This window comes from Brachycentrus maculatus, unplaced genomic scaffold (assembly GCF_059751285.1).
Source record: "Brachycentrus maculatus isolate JH-2025_06_01 unplaced genomic scaffold, ASM5975128v1 h1tg000038l, whole genome shotgun sequence".
Lineage (NCBI taxonomy): Eukaryota > Metazoa > Arthropoda > Insecta > Trichoptera > Brachycentridae > Brachycentrus > Brachycentrus maculatus.
The window spans coordinates 127,357-154,058 of record NW_028280792.1 but is presented as its reverse complement, the minus strand read 5'-3'; the positions used below and the strand labels follow the sequence as shown (position 1 = coordinate 154,058).

The window sequence follows — 26,702 nt, the reverse complement described above, 5'->3', positions numbered from 1 at the left end:
TTCTTATTCTATCTCGAAGACTCTTGCCTGATATGCTTCTTAGAGTCTTCATTTCTGACACTCTAAGCGCGTTTTTTGTAGCAACAAAAATCGACACAAGTTTTGTAGATCTTGATTTTGCTGCCAATCTTCATCATTGTCTTGGCAGCTCTAAACAGGGCCTCGACGATTGGACGGGGATCAGAAGATCCCCATCCAATCTCGTATATTCCGGAGCCAGGAGATCTGCTTTCTGTCCACACCTCGTCGATCCTCTATAAGAACCAATGGCTCGTACTTTTCTCCTCTTAGCACATACCCCAGATAGGACACCTTCCAGACCTTATCAGTCAGTAACTGTCTTCCTGTTCTTGCTATTTGGAGGATATTTATGTTGCTGACCATATCGGTTCATGGAATGCGTAGCATTCTACTATGTAGCCACATTTCGAATATCTCTAATCAGTTTAAAATGCTGAACTTGAAGGTCCATGATTCAACTCCATATAGTGAAGTACTGACCTAACATAACACCTAGCCATTAATAATATATTATTAGATTAAAACCAATATTTTTAGCTTTTTCACTTTATTTTTATTTGACCAGCGACCGGGTTTCGTCGTTACCGACATCATCAGGATGTCGGTAATGACGAAACTCGGTCGCTGGTCAAATAAAAATAAAGTGGAAAAGCTAAAAATATTGGTTTTAATCTGATAATATATTAAAAATGCAATTCCATCACGAAGTGTCACTGGATAATATAAACCTAGCCATTAGTTACAAGACTACATAAGCTTTGTTATCAGGCTTGTTGTTCGATCCCTACTCTATCACAACTTGATTTCTTCTTTTAAACACGGAGTGGTAAGACATCGGCCTTCTCTTTAGATTTTTTTTTTTGGTAGTAAACACCCCGGTTATTGTCACTTTAAACACTTTTATAAAGGGTTTTATTTTTTTATTTATTTGGAAAACCAACAGAGAACAATAAGATAAAAGTAAATATCTTAATTATTGAAAAAAGCTCCAATTACAGGTTTTCTTTCGCAGAATGAGCATTAACAGTAGCAAAAACGGAAAATTAAATATAAAATATATTACATACAATTGTTTTTTTAAATTAAACTATTATTACTTTGTTTTATGAAGAAGAGGGAAAGGAATTAGATGTACTTAGAGTTACATTTCTAGAAAAAGGTACTTCAAATATTGAGATTCGACTCTCGGGTCATCCATAAACTAATGTACAAAATTTTACAATGCAAGTTTGCATAAATTCATTAAAATTTAAACAACATTGAAATATTTGTGGACAACTTATTTTTTGTAAATGTTATAATCTATTTATGTTATGTTCTAATCTAAATTTTACTACATGAAAATCTATTTATTAAAAGGTCAAAATAAATATGAGGGCTTTTTAACCCTTATCCGCACCCCAATGGTGCATAGGGCACTGCATATAAACGCAGTGTTATCTTGATCGTTAGCTTTTTAACTAGGGAGATATTAATTCAATATTACCTTGCCTTCAAATAATTATATGTCAACTTTTGATCCAGTGCCTTATGCACCACTGGGTGCAGATAAGAGTGATTATTATAATTTATTTGCTGAAGTTTGTTGTTCTTTTTGTTTTAGACACTCCCCCTCCGCCCGCCTTGAAAGAGTACCACCCCACCAACGCCAGAAAGCAGCACAAGACCGAGTTGCGGAGACTGAAGATCAAGTACAAGATCAACCCGTTCCGGGGAGACGCGGAGAAGGATGAGGAGCTGCTGCCCCAGGGGTACGAGGACAAGGCCCAGAGCCGCAGGGACAAGGTCGGGTCCCTGCACCACGGGGCTAAGACTGAGCAGGCCAGCCTTGACGAGTAAGCACCGAGAGAATCTTACTCGGTTATAATGACTTTAACATTACTAATACTGGCTTCTTTTCCCCTATACCAAAAATGCTCAGAGAATATAACGAAGTATCAAAAGGCAGCTCGGTAGATGTGTTTCTACGGCAAAGACAGCTATACAAAAAACACATTTTCCTCGACAGATAAAACTAACTTGCTGGCAATGCCTTGTCTCTCTGGACCATGTATTATGTATATTATCTAAATACCTTTCTATTAGGGTAGGTTTAATTACCTGTTGATTGGTTAAAAAATAAAATTAAAAAAAAAAAAAACCTAGATCTCGGTTTTATCAACCTCAAAAATAGGGTTGATGTAATATTTCTCGGTTTTAATGACTTAAGAATGCAACAAGGATCTCGGTTATAGCGACCTCAAAAATAGAGTCGATGTAATAATTCTCGGTTATAATGACTTTAGGGTGAAACATGGATCTCGGTTATAGTGACCTCAAAAATAGGGTTAGTGTAATATTTCTCGGTTATAATGACTTTAGAATGCAACATGGATCTCTGTTATAGCGACCTCAAAAATAGAGTCATTGTAGTGATTCTCAGTTATAATGACTTTAGGGTGCAACATGGTTCTCGGTTATAGTGATGTCAAAAATAGGGTTGATGTAATAATTCTCGGTGATAATGACTTTAGGATGCAACATGGATCTCGGTTATATTTGACCTCAGAAATAGGTTTGATGTTATAATTTTCGGTTATAATGACTTTAAAAATGCAGGGTCGGTCTGATGAGCCTTTATTATATTGATATAGGTAAGAGCAAAGTTGATATGATGGAACTCAAGTATAGGGGACTTGAGAAATAGGTTTGTCACAATGATTCTCAGTTTAAGGGAAAACTTCAAATTCAGAACGCGATAGCTGCGCTAGATGTCAGATGTGTTTTTGCATGCAATTTTTTTTTTTTTAGAAAAATCATTGGAATTAGATTTTTTTTTTAAATTTTATATTAAAAAATATTTGTATATTTTTTTTAACTTTACCTTTTATTAACTCTTTTCTTTTCAAAACCTCATATTTATTTTGAAGAAAAACTTATTTTCATAATAAGAAAACGGTATTTTAAGCAAAAATTCAATTACGTCAAATGTTATCTGGGTTTAAAAAAAAATGAAGTTGCGATTTATCAAATATTGGTCCTCAAGCGACTTTGGAAGTAGCAGGGTTGGTGTGACAAAGGTTGCTTATATTGTCATCATAAATTATGTGGATAAATCATTAATTATGTCACCATAAATTAATTACTTGGTTAGAGCGACTTCAGAAATAGCTAATTTATTTTATTCACGGTTATTGTATTCACTATTTTATTAAAATTAAACACTTGAATAATCCACTTAATCTAGTTTTATTTTATTTACGACTAGTTTCAAAAACGACAATTGTTTTCATCTTATGGTACAAATTAAAACTAACGAATAAAAATATATTTAGGTGTAAATATATAGGTTAATAAATATAGGGAGGGGGGTTAAGGAACAACATTTTTTGTAAAAGGAAACATTGATAATAATGGTGACGTATTTTGAAACAGTATATTATTAATTATTGTTTTATCTGAATTTAAATTTTTATGTGTTTCTAAATTTTCTAAATTATTATTAAATTACTCTGTTACAAATAAAGGTCAAGTCATGAATAATTTAGAAAATTTAGAAATACGTAAAAATTTTAATTCATATAAAACAATAATTAATAATATACTGTTTCAAAATACGTTACCATTATTATCAATGTTTCCTTTTACAGAAAATGTTGTTCCTTAACCCCCCTCCCTATATTTATTAACCTATATGTACACCTAAATATATTTTATTCGTTAGTTTTAATTTGTACCAGAAGATGAAAACAATTGTCGTTTTCGAAACTAGTCGTAAATAAAATAAAACTCGATTAAGTGGATTATTCAAGTGTTTAATTTTACTAAAATAATCATGTCATTCCACAAAATTAATGCCGAATCAATAAATAATATAATTGTATTCACTTATATTTTTGGTTAAAGTGTCTGAGGCATTTGGAATATTAGCAAAATTGCTTGCCTATAAATCTTGTCTGCCTCTGTAGTGTAATGGTCAGCACACTCGACTACCGTGCTGGAGGTCCCGGGTTCGATTCCGAAGGGGGATCTAATAAATATAATTGGTTTTCACTCTAATATTAATTCAATATTATCCTGGACTGGTACCTGAAGAGGAGGACTGATCACACTTTTTTCATGTTTTAACGAACAAGATAACGCTGCGTTTATATGATGCAATGCACCATCGCGTGGGGATAAGGGTTTGAAGAATAAATCAATGCATAATAATTTGAATTGTGATTTTTTGTCCTCAGATCGATAGCATCTACTAATAAGGGATTCAAGATGCTTCAGAAGATGGGATGGTCGGCAGGGGAAGGGTTGGGGAAGGATGCTGCAGGAAAACCAGAACCCGTGAGTTGGATAATTATTTTATGAATATATTCACTTTTTCTCCAGTAAATTGCCATATATTTAACTATACCTATGGAGTAGAGTACATATTATTTTAACCTTTTAACTGGCAGGTACATGTACGGCGGTACCCAGCACGCCGCGAATTTTACGAAAAAAATAAAACCTTCTAAACATATCGTTATTGAAAGTGTAATAACGTTTATTTATAAAACTTACCAAATAAATGAAAAAGCGCCAGTCGTGCAGTCATTTATACATAATCATTAAATGAATTGTTTATGGTGCAGGGTTGTCGCAAAATTTGTCATAGAAAATATGAAAACTAAATTATATGTCAAGTAATTGTTTATGATAGTTTACTTTTAAAAGTATACACACACACACACACTATAATTAAAAAAAAAATTAAAAATTAAAAATCATCAGAATCGACACTAAAATCACTGTCAACAGTTTTGGCAGTGACGGCAACTCGGGGATTATTGTACAACCCTGAGCGCCTCCAGTTGTTCCGACAAAAGTGGTAAAAACAAATTCTGTTTCGATTCTAAGTATGCAAAGATATTCTCAATAGATGTCACTATGCGTTCAATATATTTGTACATTTTAAATAATTGATTCTCTTTAGTAAAACCCCATTTAAAACGGCGCGTCTGAAGACGTAATTTTTGTATGAGCGGCGCTCCGTGCACAGAAAATTATGGCAATTAACTGGTTAATTAATATATACTTGTGTGTGTTTATATATATATATATATATATATATATATATATATATATATATATATATATATATATATATATATATATATATATATATAAATATATATATATAAATATATATATATATATATAAATATATATATATAAATATATATATATATATATATATATATATATATATATATATATATATATATATATATATATAAATATATATATATATATATATAAATATATATATATAAATATATATATATATATATATATATATATATATATATATATATATATATATATATATATATATATATATATATACATATAAATATATATAAAGCTAAACTGGCAGTGCACATTGAGGATTTCTGGTTCAAACCCTAACGTATGGAAGTGATGCGAAAAGTAGAGTGAAAGTAGACTGAATGCAGTCGAAGTACGATGTATGATAGATGCTCGATGTTAGATGATGGTGTAAGGAGAAAATGCAAGGCTGAGATAAGCATTATCGATAAAATTAATAAAATTGTGCTGAGATTGTTGGGCATATGAATCAAATGAGTGAAGAAAAAACAGTTAAACAAATTTTTGTGACACATATTAGTAAAAGAAGCTAAGAATGACCAAAAGAACATGTTTAATTGTTATTAAAATAATTAAAAATGATAAGGTTGGGAGTCTGCAAAATATAAAAATATAATCAAAAATAATAAACAATATCCTTGACTTTAATTATTTTTTTTAATAAAAAATAAATAAAGAGAGACTGAAAATTATGTTGATTATTTTTTCCGTACTTGATAATTTAGATCAAGTATTTTTATGTATGTACATTGTACAATGAATTCTCAGAAAAAATATATATATTTTTCAATCTTCAAACAAATCTGTTTAGGCCTTGGGAATTGTGGAAATCTCATTAAATGAGAGAAATCTCAAGTTTTCCTTTGATTTTCCTATAAAATTTTTCGTCTTTACTCTAATTTCAAGAAGTAGGTATGTTTATTGTAAAGAGATAACTAGAACCCCACTCTGCGAAAACTAAATGACTTGAATAATAACTGGCCAACTCCATTTTAAACATTTTTTCAAAAATAACTGAAAAACTGTTTTTTGTAATTGTTTGCAACATAGATGTCTCAACATAGATGAAGCATCTTTTTATACATAAAACGTGTAACTCTGGCCAATGATATGGTTTACGACCTGTCATACCAATAATAATATTTTTGGACATATTATATAGAAATTTTATCGCTCACTCCTTTCAAGAACGTCATATATCAAAAAACTTGATTTTTCAGGAGAACGTTTTTAAAGTTTAAAAATATAATACAATGTATTAAAAATAAATATCAAGTCGCTTATTGAACTTTTTACTGTGCAACAGATCTTTTTAGGTAAAACTTGAAGGTTTTTTATTCATTTGAAAAATATTTAGTAAATTTAAAAAAATAATTTAACAATATCTTTTCTTCAAAATGTAAAAACAACACTTTCTGCCCTGTAGCGGGTAAATATTAAGTTAAAAATGTGTCTCTTTTGCTGGGATATAGTACATTTTCTGGGCATTCCGAAAACATGTACAACTGAAAATTGACGATTTTTGATTTATGATGTTCTTGAAAGGAGTGAGCAATATGTGTCCAAATACTTGTTCACAAATCGGGGTTTCTCCAGTTAGTTGTTTTACATTTTTAACATTTTAACATAGATATAGAAGAATATAAAAGTCTAGGCATTTACAGGGCTTACAACCTAGTACAACTAACGACTCAAAAGTATAAGCTGTATAAGAATTTTAAATCAGGTTTTCAGGGCTTTCCCAGTATATAAAGCCATCAGGGTTCGGATCTCGCATACAAATTAAAGGGTCTCTTCTAAATAAAAGCTTTCTAATACAATCATTGCTGGCAGTTGTGAACTTAATGACGGAACGTCATGAGATTGATCACATATGTATGACTTGACTTGATTGATCACATATTAATGAAATTTGAGTTGTGTGGTTGTCAAATCATGGGTAAAAAGTGATCACTTAGCAAGCCTATGATAGGTCGTAAGCCCTGTAAATACCCAGATTTCCATATTCTTCATCTATGTTGAGATGTAATTATTTTGCGCCATTTTCGTAAAATACTACCTCAAGGGCGCTTATAAAGACGTTGTGGATGGTGATATGATGATAATTATTGATAAAAAATAAAACGTCGTCAATCAGTCATTGAGTCTCGAGTAGGCGGAGTCTGTTGGGGAAAAAAAGCGGAGCTGACGATTATCTATCATGGATGACATGGCCGAATGACACGATCTATTTCCACCTCTATCGTTTGATTTCCATATTCTTCCTAATCTATGTGGAGATGTTAATTTAGAATTTTTGTCATCTCTCTTTCCATTAATTTATTCAGCAGGCACTTTGTGGTAATATCTATCAATTTTTAATTTAAGTTTCACTTGGTAAATACCAATTTTTCTTAAAATCTATTGCTACACGCGTTTTGACGCATTCCGCATCATCTCCTCTCTTCATAATAGGGTTCTATCACTCGAGAAGAATGTCTTATTTAACATACTCAACCTATAAAGGATTGTGTAAGACTCGTTTTTTGTTTATAACAGCCGATATAATCGATATTTTCATTCATTTTTTTATATTGCAAAATTTGCCTTCGTAAATACGTTGTTTTCGTAAGTTGGTAACGAATGACGTAACAGCAAACGAATCCACACTACTACTATTACAGCTCTATAAAGCAGATACATACAGAAAGGGATACGCCCCATTATACACCCGATGACGTAAAATTTGATGACGTACAGTGGTGTCCGTTTTTCGTTTTATTAAAATATCTAATGTTTAAACCTTCATATCTCCCTTACTTCTCTACAGATTTCAATAAAAATGTCACCAATAGTCTGTGATTTTTCATATCAATTTATTAGCTAATAAACCAACATCGTGAGAAAAACCCATTTGTTTTGTTATTGTTATTTAATCATTATGTTTCTCGAAACACCCTGTATGCGTATAATACTGAACTTGCGCAGGTCACCGCCGACGGGTATGCGCGCGCATATATGTATTCGTATGTACGAATTACGTCACGATCCGCAAATGACAGCTGTCAGTTGGCATTACCGATTATCCACCGCGCATGCGCAGTGCAATCTGCAACAATAACAATTTCCTCCAATTTGCGCGTGCGTGTCCAATGGCCGATGACACGACCCGTTTGTACGAATGGTATCTGATTACAGAGTGCGGATCCTGCCTCGTGTCTCACCGCGATACAGGTCATCGAAAAATAATGCCAACATTCAAAAAAATTATAGCACCAAAACTCTTCGTGTTAAACGGGTGATTTTGTCACTGAACGCTAGCTGGTGAATGCAAGTTTTGTTTTGGAGGTAGCGTGATCTTGATACGAAGTACGAAGTACGCTCCTCTACCAATCCAACCCAACGGTAGGATTGGTAGAGGAGCCCCTATTGCCTGGCCTCCAAGAAGTCCTGACCTTCTTCTTCTCCTTCTTCATGAGCCCTCTGTCCTCCACTGCTGGTTATATGTCTCTTCCCCTTCTTTCCATTTCCTCCAGTCAGTTGCTGCTTGCAGCCAGTTTTTACCCCCCACAGAGACTATGTCATCGGACCACCTCTTTTTTGGGATCTTCCGACTCCTCTTTTGTTCTCCCAAGGTCTCTATCGTAAAATTCTTGGGAGCCATCTTGCGGGGTCCTGTCTTGCAATATGTCCTGCCCACTGCCATTTGAGTTTTGCCGCGCTATCCATGATATCCTCCACTTTGGTTCTATTCCTGGTATCTTATTTTTTTTTATTTTATCCATCAGGCTTAGACCAAGCATGGATCTTTCCATGGATCGCTGTGTGCACTTGAGCTTCTCTGCATTTCTCTTTATCAGAGCCATAATCTCTAGTGAATACGTGTTCACTGGCAATATGCAGGATTCTTCTTTTTAGACAGGTCGGAATTTCCTTATTTTGCAGAATCTGTTTGAGTTTGCCAAAAGCCGCCCAACTCAGTCCTATTCTTCTTGGCAGCTCTGTCGTTTGGTTCTCCTTGCCCAGTTTAATCTTCTGACCTTCCCCCTTTGAATTTCTTTTTCTGGGGGTAATTAATGAGACGTGAATATCATTAACCGCTTGGAGGATTTAGGAATGAGGATCCACCGAAGGATGTTGAGAATATCCTGGACTGACATGATTAGTAACGTTGAAATACCGCGCAAATGCACAGAGATAATTAATTGTTCACAACAATCAAGCTCCGTAAAACTTCGTAATTTGGTCACATAATGAGAGGTGTAAAGTATGACATCCTACAACTGGTCATAAAGGGAAGATTGAAGGTCGCAGAGGGGTTGGAAGAAAGCAGCTTTCCTGGCTTCATTGTGTACGCAGAAATGATTCGGGATTTGCATCACCTTCTAGTGAATTTCTACCGCTAAAGATAGCGGTAGAAAAATGTCAAGAGACAGTTACTACTGAAATGATTGCACGTACTTTGCAAGAAATCGAATACAGACTAGGACATCTGCGGAGCGACGAACGAGGCACACGTCGATTTTTTCAAATCTTATTGTCACATTTTACGATCAAAGCCATCGAATTACCTTTAATAGTTTTTATTTAATTTATTATGTATTTTAAACAGTTATTTAAATGTCGGCATAATTTTTCGATGACCCTGTAAGGAATAAAATTGCAAACGCGAAAATTAGACAATTATCGACCGGCAGTTGGTTCGATTCCCGCCAATCGCGAGAGAAATCGAAGAAAAAAAACTGGTGCGATTAATGTATTATTTCGTATTTTCTTTTTTAACCTCAACATCAATAAATAATCCTTTGATTACTTTTACAATAAATAAGTTAAAAATTACGTTTTGGTTACACGATTAGTATGATATTTCTTTCTTCGTTAATTTTTTATGTCAAATTGTCAAATACGAGTATATTTAGAGCTAGATTACGCAATTTGCTGACAAATTTGTACTTTTTTTGAAATCTCAACATAGATGAAGACGATAATGGAAGTCTAGGCTCAGGGCTCATGACATGTCATAGGCTGGTTAAGTGATCATTTTACACAGTTGAGACATTCACCATTCTACCCATGATTGACAACCGCACTACTCAATTTTTTGGAACTCCTAAATATACGAGTATAATCAATCTCATGACATCTATGTAGGACTGAGAAAGCTTTTATTTAGCAGAGGCCCTTTATTTTATTGGTATGCAAGATCTGTATACTTATCGACGTGAAATTTGTACACTTATTGACGTGATTAGCTTTAAGTGATCGAATAGAAAACCGAATTATGTAATGATTTCTTTTAGTCGTATTTTAATTCGGTCACCCATATCGAACGCTTCATACGAAAATTAATAAATACGCAAAAAATCTTTACTGTTTTTTGTTGCTTTTTTATTATTATTTTAGTCTTACGAAAAGTAACCAAGGACGGGTTTTTTTTTAATTCGAAAATATTGCCATAATTAAAATCATAATTCTTCTATTAAAATTGAATTGTGTTTATTCCCGGCTTCGGCCGTGATTTTATCATTTTATTTTACGGAAACAGTTAAATACTATCAATTTAGCCTGTGTTAAGTTCTCTGTTGCATCTTAGCCCAGAAAGAGGTCAACAAATTTAAACCTCTTGGTTCAACAGAAGTGCCAATAACTGTGGTAGACCTAGGCCAAAAAATACTGGCCCTTCAAGTTACGAATGGAAAATTATCCAAACTTATATCAATTGGCCATTCTGGCCTCTGATCAATTTTTATGTTTATACATTTTTTAAAATATATTCTGTTGTCTTATTTTATGATTTTATACTTATTATATGATGATATAGAAAATTTATTTCATTGAATTACATGTGTTAATTTCGTACTGATTAATAATTATTACTTTTTTTCGCCTTCTATTTTTTTTTTACAATTTCATTTCCGTGGATGTTGAGAGTTTTGATTCCATAAAATTTGACCTTGAATTATTTTTTATATTTGTAATAAAAAGCGAAAAGATTGTTTGATAGGATTTCTTGGAAATTCGTCAAAATTGAAGAACTAAAAAAATATGGTAATAAATAACAAATTTCATATTTTTCCGTTAGATTTGTAAACATTTCAAGTTACTACATCCAAGGATAAAATTTCCAAGTATGCTTCAATTTAATTAAAAAAAAATAATGACCCACTTAGTAAAACAAAAAAATAACATATTCTCTACTTATTCTTCTTGCTTTTTGACTCCTGTCCGTATGCACGGTGCACAAGGCATCGCGATGTTAACTTGATTAGTTTTCATTAATGTGTCAATTATTTGAAATCCTGTACGATTGGAATGTAGACAGGATTCGACAGGACAATACTGCTGTATGGGAAAGAAAGCGGAGAAGGAAAACCATGTATGTAGACAATGGAAATAACACCAATGGCCAGGAGGGCGCTCGGGGTGAAAATCAAAATCAGGAAAAAAATTAAAAATTAAATTAAAACTTTGTAGTTGTGCTCTTTGAAAAGAAGAAGAAGTGATGAATAAATTTGAGGATTGTTTATTGTGGCGCTGTCTCGCAACTTTCGCGCCCGAAGCTACCAGGAGAGCAGAGATTCATGCAGGTGTATGTATCGCGGCGCGGTCGCATTGTGATACCGGCCTTATGTTCAAACAAATCTCTAAACAAAATTGAGCACTTTCGAAAAGACACAAAGCCACGTCTGCGGTCTGCTGCCGTTCTGTCTGCTCGCTCGGAACTTTTCTACGCGGTTCCAGCCGGACTCGCCGTTTGAAACTCGCAGACGTATTACGTTTTATCGAGTGTAGTTTTCGCGGCGGCCTGCCCGCGACCTCCTCGCTCGTCATGTACTCCCATGAGAAGGGACCGTCGCGCGCAGTCCGCCCAGAATCCCAAGGTGTTTTGGGACGATTTGCCAATGTTTGTTTGGTTTGCCAATTAAAAACTAAATTGATAGTTAAAAATATTTTTTAAATTAACTTTGTATTTAAAAAAGACCTTTGTGTTTTTTCAAATTACGGCATTAAAAACGCATAGCCTTCGTGACCAATCAGTATTCAGATGTTGTTATCGTGATATTTTTAACAATTTTACTCTAGCTATTTATTTTGTTTACAGTGATTTTTCTTAAGAGAGTGGTACATTATCCCACTCTAGAGTTTTTATTAATGTACAATGTCATCTCATCTGACATAAATACTATTTTCAGGACTGCATGACGTCACCTGAATTTCAGACAATTCGTTGCTCAAGATTTGCTACTGAAACTTATTTTGTAAAGTGATGATATTGTGGAAAAATGTGTTTCATACGTTTTTCTGTTATTTATTATATTCGTGTATATTTTCTTCTTTTGACCATTATTTGCTCACAATGGTGCTTAAGGCACTGCATCAGATCGGCGCAGTCTTGACTCGATTGATAATTAACGTAATAAAAGGCAAGATGATTAACGTAATATACCTCCAGTATGATAACGACGCACTATAAGGAAAAATAATCACATTTATTGATTCGGCAGTCACTTTGTGGTAAAATCTATCCATTTTTAATTAAAAATTTACTTGGTAAATACCACTATTTAACACACAACTCTATATGTGGTCATTAACTCCCTGTAAATTTTGCCTTTTTCAACTGTACTACTGGCTTCAATAATTTCATTTATTGATTCGGCAGTCGCTTTGTGGTATTATCTTTTAATTTTTCATCTTAATTTTGTAAGGTAAAATACCGCTATTTAACACTTAGCTCTTTATTTGGTCATTAATTTTCTATAAATTTTAGTATTTTTAGCTGTACTGACGTCAATAATTTCATTAATTGATTCGGCAGTCGCTTTGTGGTAATGTCTATTCATTTTTAATTTAAATTTTGCTTGTTAAATAAATACTACCATAGAAAATTGAAATAGTGTTATTTACCTAGTAAAATTTAAATAAAAATTGATTATTTGATTTGAACGTCGTTGATTGTGTTGATTTTATTAGTAAATTAGGATTTATTTATAGATTTGGTGAATAATTTGTAGAACTCCACTTTAATTTTATATTAAATGTTAAAAACAAAAAATTAGTGTTTGATATTGACATTTAATATATAAACTAAATTAGGAATTTATTTACGCAATTATAAGAGATAATTTATTATTACGTAGACGCTGGTTGAAAATCCGTCTTGATTTGTTTTCGCTATCGAGTTCCTAATCGCACAGTGCTCGTTGTTCGCAAGCCGCTCAGTGCGTTTCCCTGGCGCGGCGGGCGGGAAAGTATGTCGGCCGAGAGTGCCGAGAGCGCGGGAAACCGCGCGCCTGGTAGCTAAGCGCGCGTTACACGAGTGTTTTTACGGAACGCCGAGACCTCCTCGCGTTCGTGTCGCCCTGGTAGTTTGACGTTTTTGGACTTCGTGCGCACATTTTCCGGCAACTCGCCGGCATTCCGCACATTCCGATCGAGGCTGATCGGCCGATTTTTATTGAAATTGCGCATATAGTACCAAAAATCTTATTGAGATAAATTATTTATTTCATTATAAATAATTTCATTAGGAACTTGAATATTGAAATGCAAAATAACACTGGCTAACAATGATTTTGTAACTGAAATTTTGATGACTGATTTGAACTAAGTTAATCGTTCTTATTCACAACAAGCTTGTATGTATCAATCACGTCAAGTTTTGATTTTACAGTCATATTATTGTTTGTTTGGACCCCATACGTTGAAACCGTAAAAGTGGTTGTTATCTAGACATGTTTTTGTCTAAGGTCAAAGGGATTTAAAAAAGTATTGATAATCATGGAGCAACAGTTGAAATATATTAACTTAATAATATAGAATACGATACCATTATATGTTAATATGTATTTATACATAAATTATAAGATGAACTTTAGTCAATATCAGAATTTAAAATATCCTTAGCTAAAAAATCTGACGTGCTACATTTTTTTTGCTTTTGTTTTTGAATTCAGCTATGCAAAGTGCATAAAGATTAGGTATTTTCATGCCAGTTACAAAATAAAAGTTGAAAATTGTTGGCCAGTGTAATCGGCAGGTGATGAGATAGATAGAGGTGGAGAAAGACCGAGAAAGACTTGGAATGATCAAGTATTTTAGTCGGGAATTGGAAAAATTTAGGAGATGCACGAGCGTGAAAGAGATTGTTTGCAAGGGGAGAGTATGGGGTTCTATTCGCTCTGCCTAATCCTGCGGGTAAACGGCGTGATGATTGTTTAGTCAGTTTAAGTGGGGAAACCCATATTTGTGAACATATATTTGCACACACTAAAAAATTGTATTAATTAGTTTGTATCTTATTGAAATTATGTATCAGTTTGATTTTTTTTAAATATTGAGAAAAATAATTTTCCCTTCAATTTTTTTTAAACCTTTAAACCTTTGTAGAAATTTATTTTTATTTGTCTTTAATTATTAATATTTTGTAAAGAAGATTTTTATTTTTATTTTAATTATATTAAATTTTTATTATTTTCTCTTTAATACTTCTACAAATTAATAAATCATAATTTTAAATTTTTATTTTCGCGCAAGAAAAATTACCTCTAATATAACGTTTTGGCGCGCTACGAAATCCATGACGTAGCACGGCTGTCCAAAGTAAAAACACAAAAAGGGACTTTTTTTTGTAGTACGGTTTATTTTTTGCATTTTTGGACTAAGTAGATTCTACTTAGTCCAAAAATGCGAAAAAAAGTACTACATAAAAAATGTCCCTTACTGTGTTTTAAGTTTGGACAGCCGAGCAGCTGTTGTGTTTTATTCACAATACTTCCCCGTACATGCTGGTACGTGCGTACCCGCTTTTGTGGGAGGAGCTGACAGACTGAGTTAGTAGTATTGATACATAGCGATAATTTGGGAAGAAAAGATTCTTTATGAAATGTATCTGTAACTATAGAGAGTTCCAAGAACTCACACGTCAAAGGTGTCACTCACAAAATTGAGTAGTGTGGTTGTCAATCATGGGCAGAATGGTGAATGTAATACGTGTATAAAGTGATCACTTAAACGGCCCTCTAAATACCCAGACCTACATATATTTCTTCTGTATTGAGATATCAATATAAATAACTCCTACTTTGGACAAACGCTGATTTGTGAACAAAGATTTGAACACTTAAAATATTGTAATAAAATAAGTGGTCAAAATATGAATGTCGTCTGCTAGTATGTAAAATAATTATGTAAGAATCTAAAATACATTTAATAAGAGAATCTCTGCTAAATAAAATGAAAACTTTTTCTTCAAACCTTTTTTCAATGGCACTGCATGATATAAAACCCAGTATTAGGAATGAGAACTAGTTATTAAACACTCATTTTAAGGAGAACTTTAAAACATATAATATATTGTCAACCGACGAGACGGTTTACAGATTTACCCATTTACTTCTTTCTTCTTTTCTTTAAACCCTCATCCGCACCCGATGGTGCATAGGGCACTGCATCATATAAATGCAATGTTATCCGGATCATCAACACATGAAGGAAAGGTGATCAGCCCTCCGCTCCAGGTACCAGTCCAGGGTTGTTATGAATAAATATTTCAGTGAAAAAGTCACTTATATTTATTTAACCCCCTTAGGGAATCTAACCCGGGACCTCCAGAACGTGCTGACCATTACACTACAGAGGCGGACTCAATCATAGATGGTACCGAAAACTCGCATGTGAAAGAAGGTGTCAATTGAAGTAGAATAGTCAATAAACTCCCTAAAGAAATAAAAAAAATAGATGATATAAAAATACTCGAGAAAAAAGTTGAAGCTCATTACATTTAAATCTTGAAAAATATACAAAAAAAGACTATTATATCTTTTATTATATAATACTAAGCCACGAGTGTAAGTCCCTCTCCAAGCACAAGAGCACAGTCTCTTTTATGGAGGCACAGCGAATCGAAATATTAAAGTTTTCCATATATACAAATGATTCAAATGTATTATGTTATAAATAAAAATGTGAATATATTAAATAAATAAAAAATAAAAAAAGTATAAATACAACGAAATTTGAATAGTGTGGTTGTCAATCAGACTTCCATATTCTTCTTCACTCCTACGTTGAGATATAATATAATAAATATTTAAATCATTAGGTGTTTTTATGATTCAAGAAAACATTTGTTTTATACCACTTGAGTTTTATTAAAGACTACATGTTTCAGAAGTTAAACTTCCATCATTCAGGTCTGTATAATAACTATTATCAGTTATTATACAGACCTGAGTGATGGAAGTTTAACTTCCGAAACATGTAGTCTTTAATAAAACTCAAGTGGTATACAAACAAGCGTTTTATTTAATCATTGTAACATGTCTTACCACAAAGTTAATGCCGAAACAATAAATAAAATAGGTGTTTCTATTATCCCCCATCGCTGAAAATATCCCATCCGATAGTTTGGAGATATTTGTATCGTCCAGCGCGTCATCGGGCGTCCGCCCACCCTCGAGCAGCCTCCCCGCGCGCTGTGCCCGCGTGCACCTGCCCGGGCTGACCTACACCCGCCCGCGGAGGGGCGGAGGGCGCGGGAAGGTCACCCCGGCGGCAGAAGGTCGGCGGGCCCCCGGCAATACAGCGCTACGCTTCCCTCATTCGGCCCACGCGGGGTACGTTAACTACATACATGCACGCCCGTTGCGTCATCGTTACGTACCTTCGCAACCCTGCCGCGACGGTGCGAATATTCAACTCTATCGCAATCACTCGGGGTATCTTTTAACTCCTCCGTAAAGGTCTCATTATTAGAACGAAAGCTTGGTGTTATTGAGCTACTTAGAAGCATGTGTGTACGTACATAGCTAGAAATAAGCGTGATCAAAAATCGACAGTCTTTTGATTTTCGAGCATACTACCTGCAACGCGAGCGTGCTCTGAGCGCGTCTGAACAGGTTTGATTATATAAGCATACTGGTATCGATGTATGCAAACGAGCATGCTAATTTTATGAAAATGTATACAGATAGAGAGCATGCTCAGAATCGTGTATATCTTTACAGAAGATATAATGTCACACCACTATGTCTTTACAAATAGTCATGCACATTCCCTTCCGCATTCTCTCATACATACTCGTACCTGCCGATTATTCCAATTCCTCGCCACTTTCAAATATTTGAAATACTAAATTCTTCCTCGTTCTTTCTCGTCTATTCTATTTTCATCTCCATTCGCCTGGTAAATTTGTTTTACCGTTCTTTCCTCACTCATTCGTTCCACATGCCCAAACCATCTCAACGCACTTTTCTTAATTCTATCGATAAAACTTTTCTCAGTCGTGCATTCTTTCCTTATTCCGTCATTCGAATGTCATCGTACACCGTTTCATCATCGTTCATTCATCTTTTGCCATTTCAATGACAATAAAATGATATAAATTACACAAACGTTAAATTTAATGTGTTTCTTTGTTCCAATATGACAAAACAGTGAAATGAATATGAATGATGTTATAATTTACTGAACAAATGATAAAATATTAGAAATTAACAGATTTTATTCGCGAGAGTGGAAATCTTCAAACACTTCGGGTACAATGGTTCTTCGTTAAATCGTTTGCAAACGTGATGAGTTTCCTTCTACAGCCGCTGTGGTGGCATTTCGATCGAGCAAGTCTTAAAGTAATTCACTACAAACAAATTTGTAAGATAAGCAATTTTTTTTAAATTTGGCGCCACTTTTACCACTTTTATCTATTTTTAAGACCTCATATTCATTTAAAACTTTCAAGTTTAATATAGGAGAGAGTTTAAAATTCAACTATTATAGCCAGAAATCTGCCATTTGCCGTTCTTTTGAATCGCTGTAAACTTAGTTTTGGGCGCCTCAGGGTTAGACTTAAAATGTCTATTCTGTTTAACGTTAAATTAACGTTCTTGTGATATATTTTGTATACGTAATGTATAATGTATAATCCGGCCGTAATGTGTATTGTTATACAATAAAATATGATGTTTTATTATTCCACTGTCTGGTCTTGTATTGTTGTTTTATCCCATTCAGTTCTAACGCCCGCAGTCTGCACTTGAATTACCCTTAGAGGCCGGCATGTACATACGTTATACAGTTGAACCTTGATTATCCAAAACTCGATTAACTGGATTTCCGATTTTCCGGATATTCGATTATCTGTATATTCGATTATCTGTATATTCGATTATCTGTATATTCGATTATCCGGATATTCGATTATCTTGATTCTCGATTATCCGGATTCTCGATTATCCGGATTCTCGATTATCCGGATTCTCGATTATCCGGATTCTCGATTATCCGGATTCTCGATTATCCGGATTCTCGATTATCCGGATTCTCGATTATCCAGATATTCGATTATTCGTACATTTATTATCTGGATTTTCGATTATCCGAATATTCAATTATCCGGATTTTTAATTTTCCTGGTTAAGGATCGAACAATATTTTTAAAATATGAATTTTGCTGATTTTTACATCACGAACATATCATAACTAGATAATTAATTAACTTACTAACTTTCTCGCCACTCACCCGCAGGGGTAGGTGGAGAGGATAGAATGCCACACCGATCTGTCTTTGCAAACAAACTCCGCCTCTTCCACATTCATGCATCTCCTCATACATACCCGCCGATGACTCCGACTCCTGACCTGACCACTGTCAAGTATTCGAAATAGTTGATAATGTCAAGTTTTCCTCATTTTTTCTCCGCCTCTATCACATTCGCCTCTTAAATTTGTTTTACTCATCCAATTGACGTGCCTAAACCACCTCAACACACCTTACTTAGTTGTATACATAATGCTTATCTCAGCCTCATATTATTTCTTCCTATAACGATTGGAACGTGTATCACACATCGTTTTACCGCATTTCGACAGCGCTTAGTCTACTCTCATCCTTCTTTTCTAGCAAGGTAATTTGTTAGAAACAGTTTTTAGCACAGATATTTCAGGTACACCCATTATTACGCAAGTGTTATTATGTAAAATATTCCCAAAGGCCGCGGAGAGAGGCGCTTTTTCCACGTCTGCGAGTATTGTAGACGAGAAAAAACTACAATGGCACCCTTTCCCGCCTTTCAGGACTGCCGTCTGGCGGCCGGCGGGAGCATTAATCATTCCACATAAAGTGTATGAAAATTAGCGACGTGAAACCTACCCACACACACACAAACACTCTCTCACACACACACACACGTAACAATAATGGAGGAATTTACTTTTAAAATGTACATAAATAATTTGTATAATTCAAGTAGACTTCTGAATTACGCCCGCCGTAATGTAATGTTAGTCCAAATTTATTATTATAACTGGGATGATAAACTATGTACCAGTTTTGGGGCTTTATACAAAAACGATCTAATGTAACAGTGAAATAATCTCTTAGGCAGGCTAGATTTATGTGATGAATGTTTTCTAAAGAAACTAACGAAAAAACTAAACTTAAGAATTGGATAATGGAGGTAGGCAGATTTTAAATACGGACACTTCTCAAATTTATATAAGTATCCTGAGAAATGTCTTGTTGAAAACGTCAACACAGAAATCGAAGTAAAATGCTGAATAGAGGCGCTCGTACAATTTTAATAGGGTTAGAGATATATTTTGAAACGATAGCCTCAATCTGATACTTCGGCAAATAATGATCAAGTGTTATGTGTGGTCAATACTTCTATACGGACGTGAATCGTGGACCTTCAAGATTACCACTTTGAACCGATTAGAGGCTTTCCAAATGTGGCTACATCGTAGAATGCTACGCATCCCATGGACCGATATGGTCAGGAACGCAAATGTGCTCCAAAGAGCAAGAGTAGGAAGGCAGTTGCTGACTGATATCAAAGTCCAGGTGTATGTGCTGAGCGGAGAGAAGTAAGAGCTATTGCATCATTGCATCTTATCATAAAATGCAAAATAGAGGGTCGATGAGGTGTGGGTAGAAGACAGATATCCTGGCTCCGGAATATACGAGATATGACGGTGACTAGAACCGTCGAGGTGCTGTTTAGAGCTGCCCAAAGCAAGGTCAATCGCTCTCAAGTGATAGTCGACGTCAGGGGGACCTGAATGACCTGATGACACAAACAGAAGAATGAGATTTAAAATAGATCGTATCATTCGGGCATATCATCTTAGTTTGCATGACTGATGATAGACATTGGAGTGCATAGCCGGAAACACGTTAAGAGACCAAATAAGAAACATAGAAATTGGGAAAATATGCAGTATAGCATATAGAGAATATAGTCAGATGGGGAAGACAGCGAAGACGATTCTAATCCCGTGTCATAAGATCCCATGTAAATACAATTCTAGAAAATAGTCTAGAATTGCTCTTCAAGGGAACCCAGGCGGAAGAGGACCATCTGGAAGACCTCCAAAGCGATGGCAGTCCACATCACAAGAGACGGATAACGGAACAGACAAATTCGAGGATCTATAAGAAGAAACAAGAATAAGACTGAAAGAAGAACTGAAGAATATTTCATTAAACGTAAAAGAAACATAAATAATCTGAGGTTAATTGCAAATCTGTATAAGTAGTTATGATAGTCTAAAAACTATATTTTACAACAATCCTTTTATATGCATTTAAAAATCACTCACATAAATCTCAAAAAAACACCTCCCAGCTTATCACCGTCACTAGTGATACCATAACCATAGATAGCTCCAGTGAACTCAAATGTACAGTATCATGAAATTCATTATATCTCTTTATATACATAAATATGAGATATGAGGCTGAGACAAGCAATATCGATAAAATTAAGAAAGGTGTGTTGAGATGGTTTAGACATGTGGAACGTATGGGTGAAGAAAGAACGGTTAAACAAATTTATGAGGTGAATGTAGTTGGAAAAAGAAGCAAAGAGAGACCGAGGAAAACTTGGCACAATCAAGTTTGTCAAATACTTGAAAGCGGCCGGGTCAGGAGTCGTAATAATCGTCGGGTATGTATGAGGAGCTGCATGAATGTGGAAGAGGCGAAGAATGTTTGCAAAGACAGTGGTGTGGCGGTTAGTTAGTTTTAGTTAGTTATGTATCATTAATCTTGAAATCCTACGAATTCCGAAAAATTTAGTAGTGTGGTTGTCAATCATGGGTAGAATGGTGAATGTTGCAAGTGTTTAAAGTGATCACTTAACCAGCCTATGACTGGTTATAAGCCCCGTAAATATCCAGACCTCCATATTCTTCTTCATCTTTGTCGAGATGTCAAAAAAGATATCATAATAGCTTAATTGTCCTGAAATAATTCTAAATTCGTAAAAATACGTCGCAAAATAAAAAGCAAATAAAGATCAGGCATTGGCGTCGCGACTTGTCAATATTTCATTCCGATGTCGGAATTGATATTGAAGACAAAAAGTACTTTAATGAAGAGTTATTCACCGGCGGTGGGCAGATGGCGCCTCGACAAATGTTTGTATTTAAATACGTTAAGCAATGTGTTATTATTAAGATAAAATATAATCGTATAGAACAGGATCCATTATTTTCGCCATATTGGTATACACAAGATACTGCATAACTTGACGCTCAAGAATTCATTATTCTTATCCGCTATTTATTATTATTATTATTTTCATCATAAACATATCGCTCACTCCTTTCAAGAGCGTCATAAATCAAAAAACTTGATTTTTCAGGAGAACGTTTTTAAAGTTTAAAAATATAATACAACGTATTAAAAATAAATATCAAGCCATTTACTGAACTTTTTACTGTGCAACAGATCTTTTTAGGTAAAACCTGAAGGTATTTTTCTATTTGAAAAATATTTAAAAAAATAATTAAACAATACTTTTTCTTCAAAATGCAAAAACAACACTTTCTGCCCTGTATCGGGTAAATATGAAGTTAAAAATATGCCTCTTTTGCGGGGATATAGTACATTTTCTGGGCATTCCGAAAACATGCACAACTGAAAATTGACGATTTTTGATTTATGACGTTCTTGAAAGGAGTGAGCGATATGTAGAATCTGACATCATTGTTATCACTGGGTGATACCGCGCCGTGAGCGCAATTTACAATACTCATTTGACAAATTATTTGTTAATTTTGACTTGAATTTTTTTTTACTGTGTGACGTATTTTTTTACAAATTCAGAATTATTTTAGGACGATTAAGCGATGATCACATAATTTTTTTATAGATTTGGCGTTTATTATTTTTAATTCTATCTTTTAAAATTTATTAAGTCCTGTAAATATCCAGGCTTCTATATTTTTCTTCATCTATATTTAGATCCGCCTCCGTAGGTCAGCACGCTCGGCTACCGTTCTGGAGGTCTCAGGTTCGATTCCCAGGGGGGGTGGGTTGAATAAATATTAGTGATTTTTTAACTCTTAATAGTTATTCTATATTACCCTGGACTGGTACCTGAAGCGGAGGGCTGATCACCTTTCCTTCATGTGTTAACGATCAAGATAACACTGCGTTTATATGATGCAGTGCCCTATGCACCATTGGGGTGCGGATAACGGTTTGAAGAATATTTACGTGTCGAAAATGTATCGTTAATCCATTTATCTAGCAAATCACCGTCCTCTGTATCCTATATGCTTAAAATCAATGTGAACGCAGCCCAGTTTCGTTAACCTTGACGATATTTCCAACTTAGTTGAAAAAGGAATTGACGAACATAATGGAAATATTGATTCGTATAAATGTTGATCACACGGGTAACCTTTGCTTAAAATTTCGAAAATTGAAAGTACGGTGACGCTTACATCACCGTACTTTCAAACTTCTTAAAGTTTGCGTTTTTTAAAAACTTTTTTCGCCATGTTAAAAATATAAATCAACTTTTTTCAAAGTTATGAATGAAAACACCGAATCGATAGACTACAGTTCACGAAACTTTATTTTTCGTAGGGCTCATATAATATTAATTTAAAATAAAATATAGCGTATTTTGCGTCTCGTGGATTGAAAATCTCACTGAATTATTTTTAAAATATGTCTGGTGACATTTTATCTACTTTTTTCCCTCCCACACCAGAGAAAAATGTTTTTTTTTCTCCAATAACGATATCATATTTTGTATTAAGAGTTTTTTTAAAAACTCCTTTTCAAAAGTCTTCTGAAAGTTGACACGACAAGGGTGTATAGAAAACCCTTTTTCAATCGAACTGGAGGTAAAAATAGGCATTATATTTCTAAAATTACCCTTCACTCTGTTATGACACGAATTTCGGTTCATAATATTTCGAAAATCAATTAAAGCCAGATATTTCACACAATACTTGTGCTTTTTTACATTTTTATTTGATTTTTTTTATATTTAGACCAATTTTGCTACCCTGGTATGTTTTTCATATTAGGGTAACAAAATACAAAAAAAAACAATATATTTTTCAAAATTCTTCTTAAAAGATTGTGTATATATGATAGATGTACGAATAGTGATATAAGGAAAGAATGCAAGGCTGAGGGTAGGAATTACCGATAAAATTAAGAAAGGCGTGTTGAGATGGTTTGGTCATGTGGAACAAATGATTAAGGAAAGGCCGGAATTTAGTTGAAAACAGTCGTAGAGGAAGACCGAGGAAAACTTGGCATGATCAAGTAGGTCTAATCCTTGAAAGCGGTCTGGTCAGGAGTTGGAATAATCGGCTGGTATGTATGAAGAGATGAATGAATGTGAAAGAGGCATGAAATGTTTGCAAAAGACTTGCCTGAGAATTTGTGTGGAACGAATGAGGGAAGGAAGAATAGTTACATAAATTTGTGAGATGAATGTAGTTGAAAATAGGAGCAGAAGAAGACTGAGGAAAACTATTTCAAATGCTTGAAACAGGTCAGGTTAGATGACGTAATTATCGGCATGAAGATTATTATTTTTAAAAATATATATTAAAGATACATAGATAGATTTAACTACATTTTTTACATTTTAATTATTATATGTATTACGGCTCTTTAGGCATAGCCTGTGTTGAGCGAAATACTTACAATAAAGATATTTTTTTAACTATCGTAGAACAGGCTACTTGAACTTTGATGTGTTACTTGAGCCCAGTACAAAAAAAATTAAATCTGTATTTGGTCTACGATAATGAACGTATCGTGACAATAAGTGTCACCTGTCAGGGAAACAATGAATCATGTTGAAACGATCATTATTGTAGACAAAATACAGATCTAAATATTTTTTTGTACTGGGCTCAAGTAACACATCAAAGTTCAAGTAGCCCCGTTCTACGGTACTTGATTTCTGTGTTTTACAATAAAATAATAACAAATATTAAGCTTGGACCCTAATTAATTTTCTTTCCACCTTGTCCCTACCAACGAGAAATGCATGAATGTGGAAGAGGTAAAGATTATTTCCAAAGACAGAGTGGTGTGAAGTTCTATTTTCTCATGATGGTCAATTAGTGTGTTAGTTATGTCATTTTTGATGACATGCCTTCTCTGGGCAAAATATTCGGCTTACAGAATCCGCGAAAGATGTATTACTTTATTTAAAACTTATTTATGAGGATGGAATCCAGCCGCCGCGTTTATGTTTTATTTATTTTTAAATAATTTATTACTCAAATTGAAACTGACTCGCTAATCTACAGGCAATCGATGTTTAGCTAATAAGAATAATAATATACATATCTATATAGTAACGAACCTCTTACTTTTAGCTGATATTGAGAGTTGGAATTTCAACATTTAAATTTGACATTATGAATACTTTAATTTTTATAATGTACTCTATATTTCGAAAACGTTTTTCACGTTTTTCAAAAAATTAAGCATGCACTGTTTATTTATATTATTGATACGTGTTAATATATTTGATGAATATATTTAATTAGGTACATAAACTCCTTATTTCTAAAAAGTTTTTATAATATAATTAAATAGGTACTTTCCTAATTTTATGAAAAAAAGTCACATTTTTTTCATAAAATTATTAAAGTATGCAGATTTTTTTAATACCTGTTATGAATATTTCAATTTTGTTAATGAACTATGCGTTTTGAAACAATAATTCCAAAAAAAAGTAAATTTATTGTTTTTTTTTTATTCTCTGTTTATAAATTATCGAATGTTTTCATTTTGAAAATGTTACAAGTCACATTTTTTCAGTACCTACGCAGATTTATTGGCGTATTTTTTTTAAACACGTGTTATAGAAAAACTTTTTTTTTCCATGGGTCAATAATTTAAACGTTTTTTTTTTTTTTTTAATATGTGGTTTACTATTCATGCATTTTACTGCTAACGTCCGCCTTCTAGTGTCGTGGTTGGCGCAATTGGCTAGCGTGCCAGAGGTCCCGGGCTCAATTCCCAGAGAAGCCAAAATAAAGTGTATAACTGTAATATTGATTAATATTTACCCTAGATTAGTGAGTGCCTCCAAAATAACTGTGGTTAGCTATCATGCTGGAGGCCTCTGGTTCGATTCAAAACGATTTCTCCCTTTAATATTTGTTTTACAAGATAACACCGCGTCAATATGAAGCGGTGTTATTGGTTATTAAAAGTTTTATTTTGATTATTTAACATTTTCAATTAATGAACTCTTTTATTATCTTTTTTATATAAAGGGTCCGCCAAATAACTTTTTTTTTTTGAAAATGCTATAAAAAAAAAACTTCGTAGCTTCGGCTGTGTGGCACGTAGCGCCGTCCTGTTGAAACCAAATGTTGCCAATATCCTCCTCTTCAATTTTTGTGAACAAAAATCCGTTCAACATGGCCCGATAACGATCGCCATTGACTGTAACGGCCACTCCTTGCTCATTTTCAAAGAAAAATGGCCCAATTATGCCTCTGGACCAAAATCCGCACCAAACAGTGACTCGTTTTGGGTGTACCGGCTTTTCAATGTATGCGTGCGGGTTTTCTGTGCCCCAAATACGACAATTTTGCTTGTTTACATACCCGCCAAGATCAAAATGAGCTTCATCCGAAAAGATGATTTTTTTGGCAAAATCGGCATCTTCTGTAAGTCGATCGCAGGCCCACTCAGCGAAGCGAAAACGCATTGGATGGTCAGTTGGCTTCAACTCCTGAACCAATTGGACTTTGTATGGCGTCATACCAAGGTCTTTATGCAAAATTCGTCTCAATGATGTCTCCGAAATGTTCAATTGTTGAGAACGACGGTGAATTGATGTTGATGGCGCTTCACGCACACTTTCTGCCACAACATCGATATTCTCGGGTGTACGCACTGTTTTTGGCTTTTCACGCTTTGGTTTATCGATGAGGATGCCAGTTTCTTTCACTTTTTTCACAAGATAACGAACATACGGAGCTGACGGTGCTTCTCTTCTTCCAAAAACCGTACGCAATTTTCGCACACATTCTGCAACATTACCATGATTTTCAAAGTAATGTCGCAATATTTCCCAGCGTTGTTCAAGCGTATACACAACCATATTCGCTCAGCGGAAGGATAAAACTAATTATCTGTCAAATCAGACATGAGCTAAGTGTTACCATTCACGAAATAAGCACTAGTTGAAAAAAAAAACTTTAGATGGCGGACCCTATATAAATATGTATACATGTTTTCACTCATCTCAACATAGATGAAAAAGAATATGGAAAACTTGGCATTTACGGGGCTT

The 26,702-nt window shown here is 34.1% G+C and overlaps 1 protein-coding gene across 2 annotated transcripts in view; it reads left to right on the top strand.

The window, feature by feature from the left end:
* Window positions 1-26,702, top strand: part of LOC148312565 (angiogenic factor with G patch and FHA domains 1) — a 43,587-nt gene that overhangs the window by 13,047 nt on the left and 3,838 nt on the right. For both annotated transcript variants that reach the window (XM_088276225.1, XM_088276232.1), the window contains exons 8-9: window positions 1,625-1,856; window positions 4,239-4,338. In XM_088276225.1, the coding sequence (XP_088132351.1) occupies window positions 1,625-1,856; window positions 4,239-4,338 (332 nt within the window). The remainder of the gene's footprint in view (window positions 1-1,624; window positions 1,857-4,238; window positions 4,339-26,702) is intronic.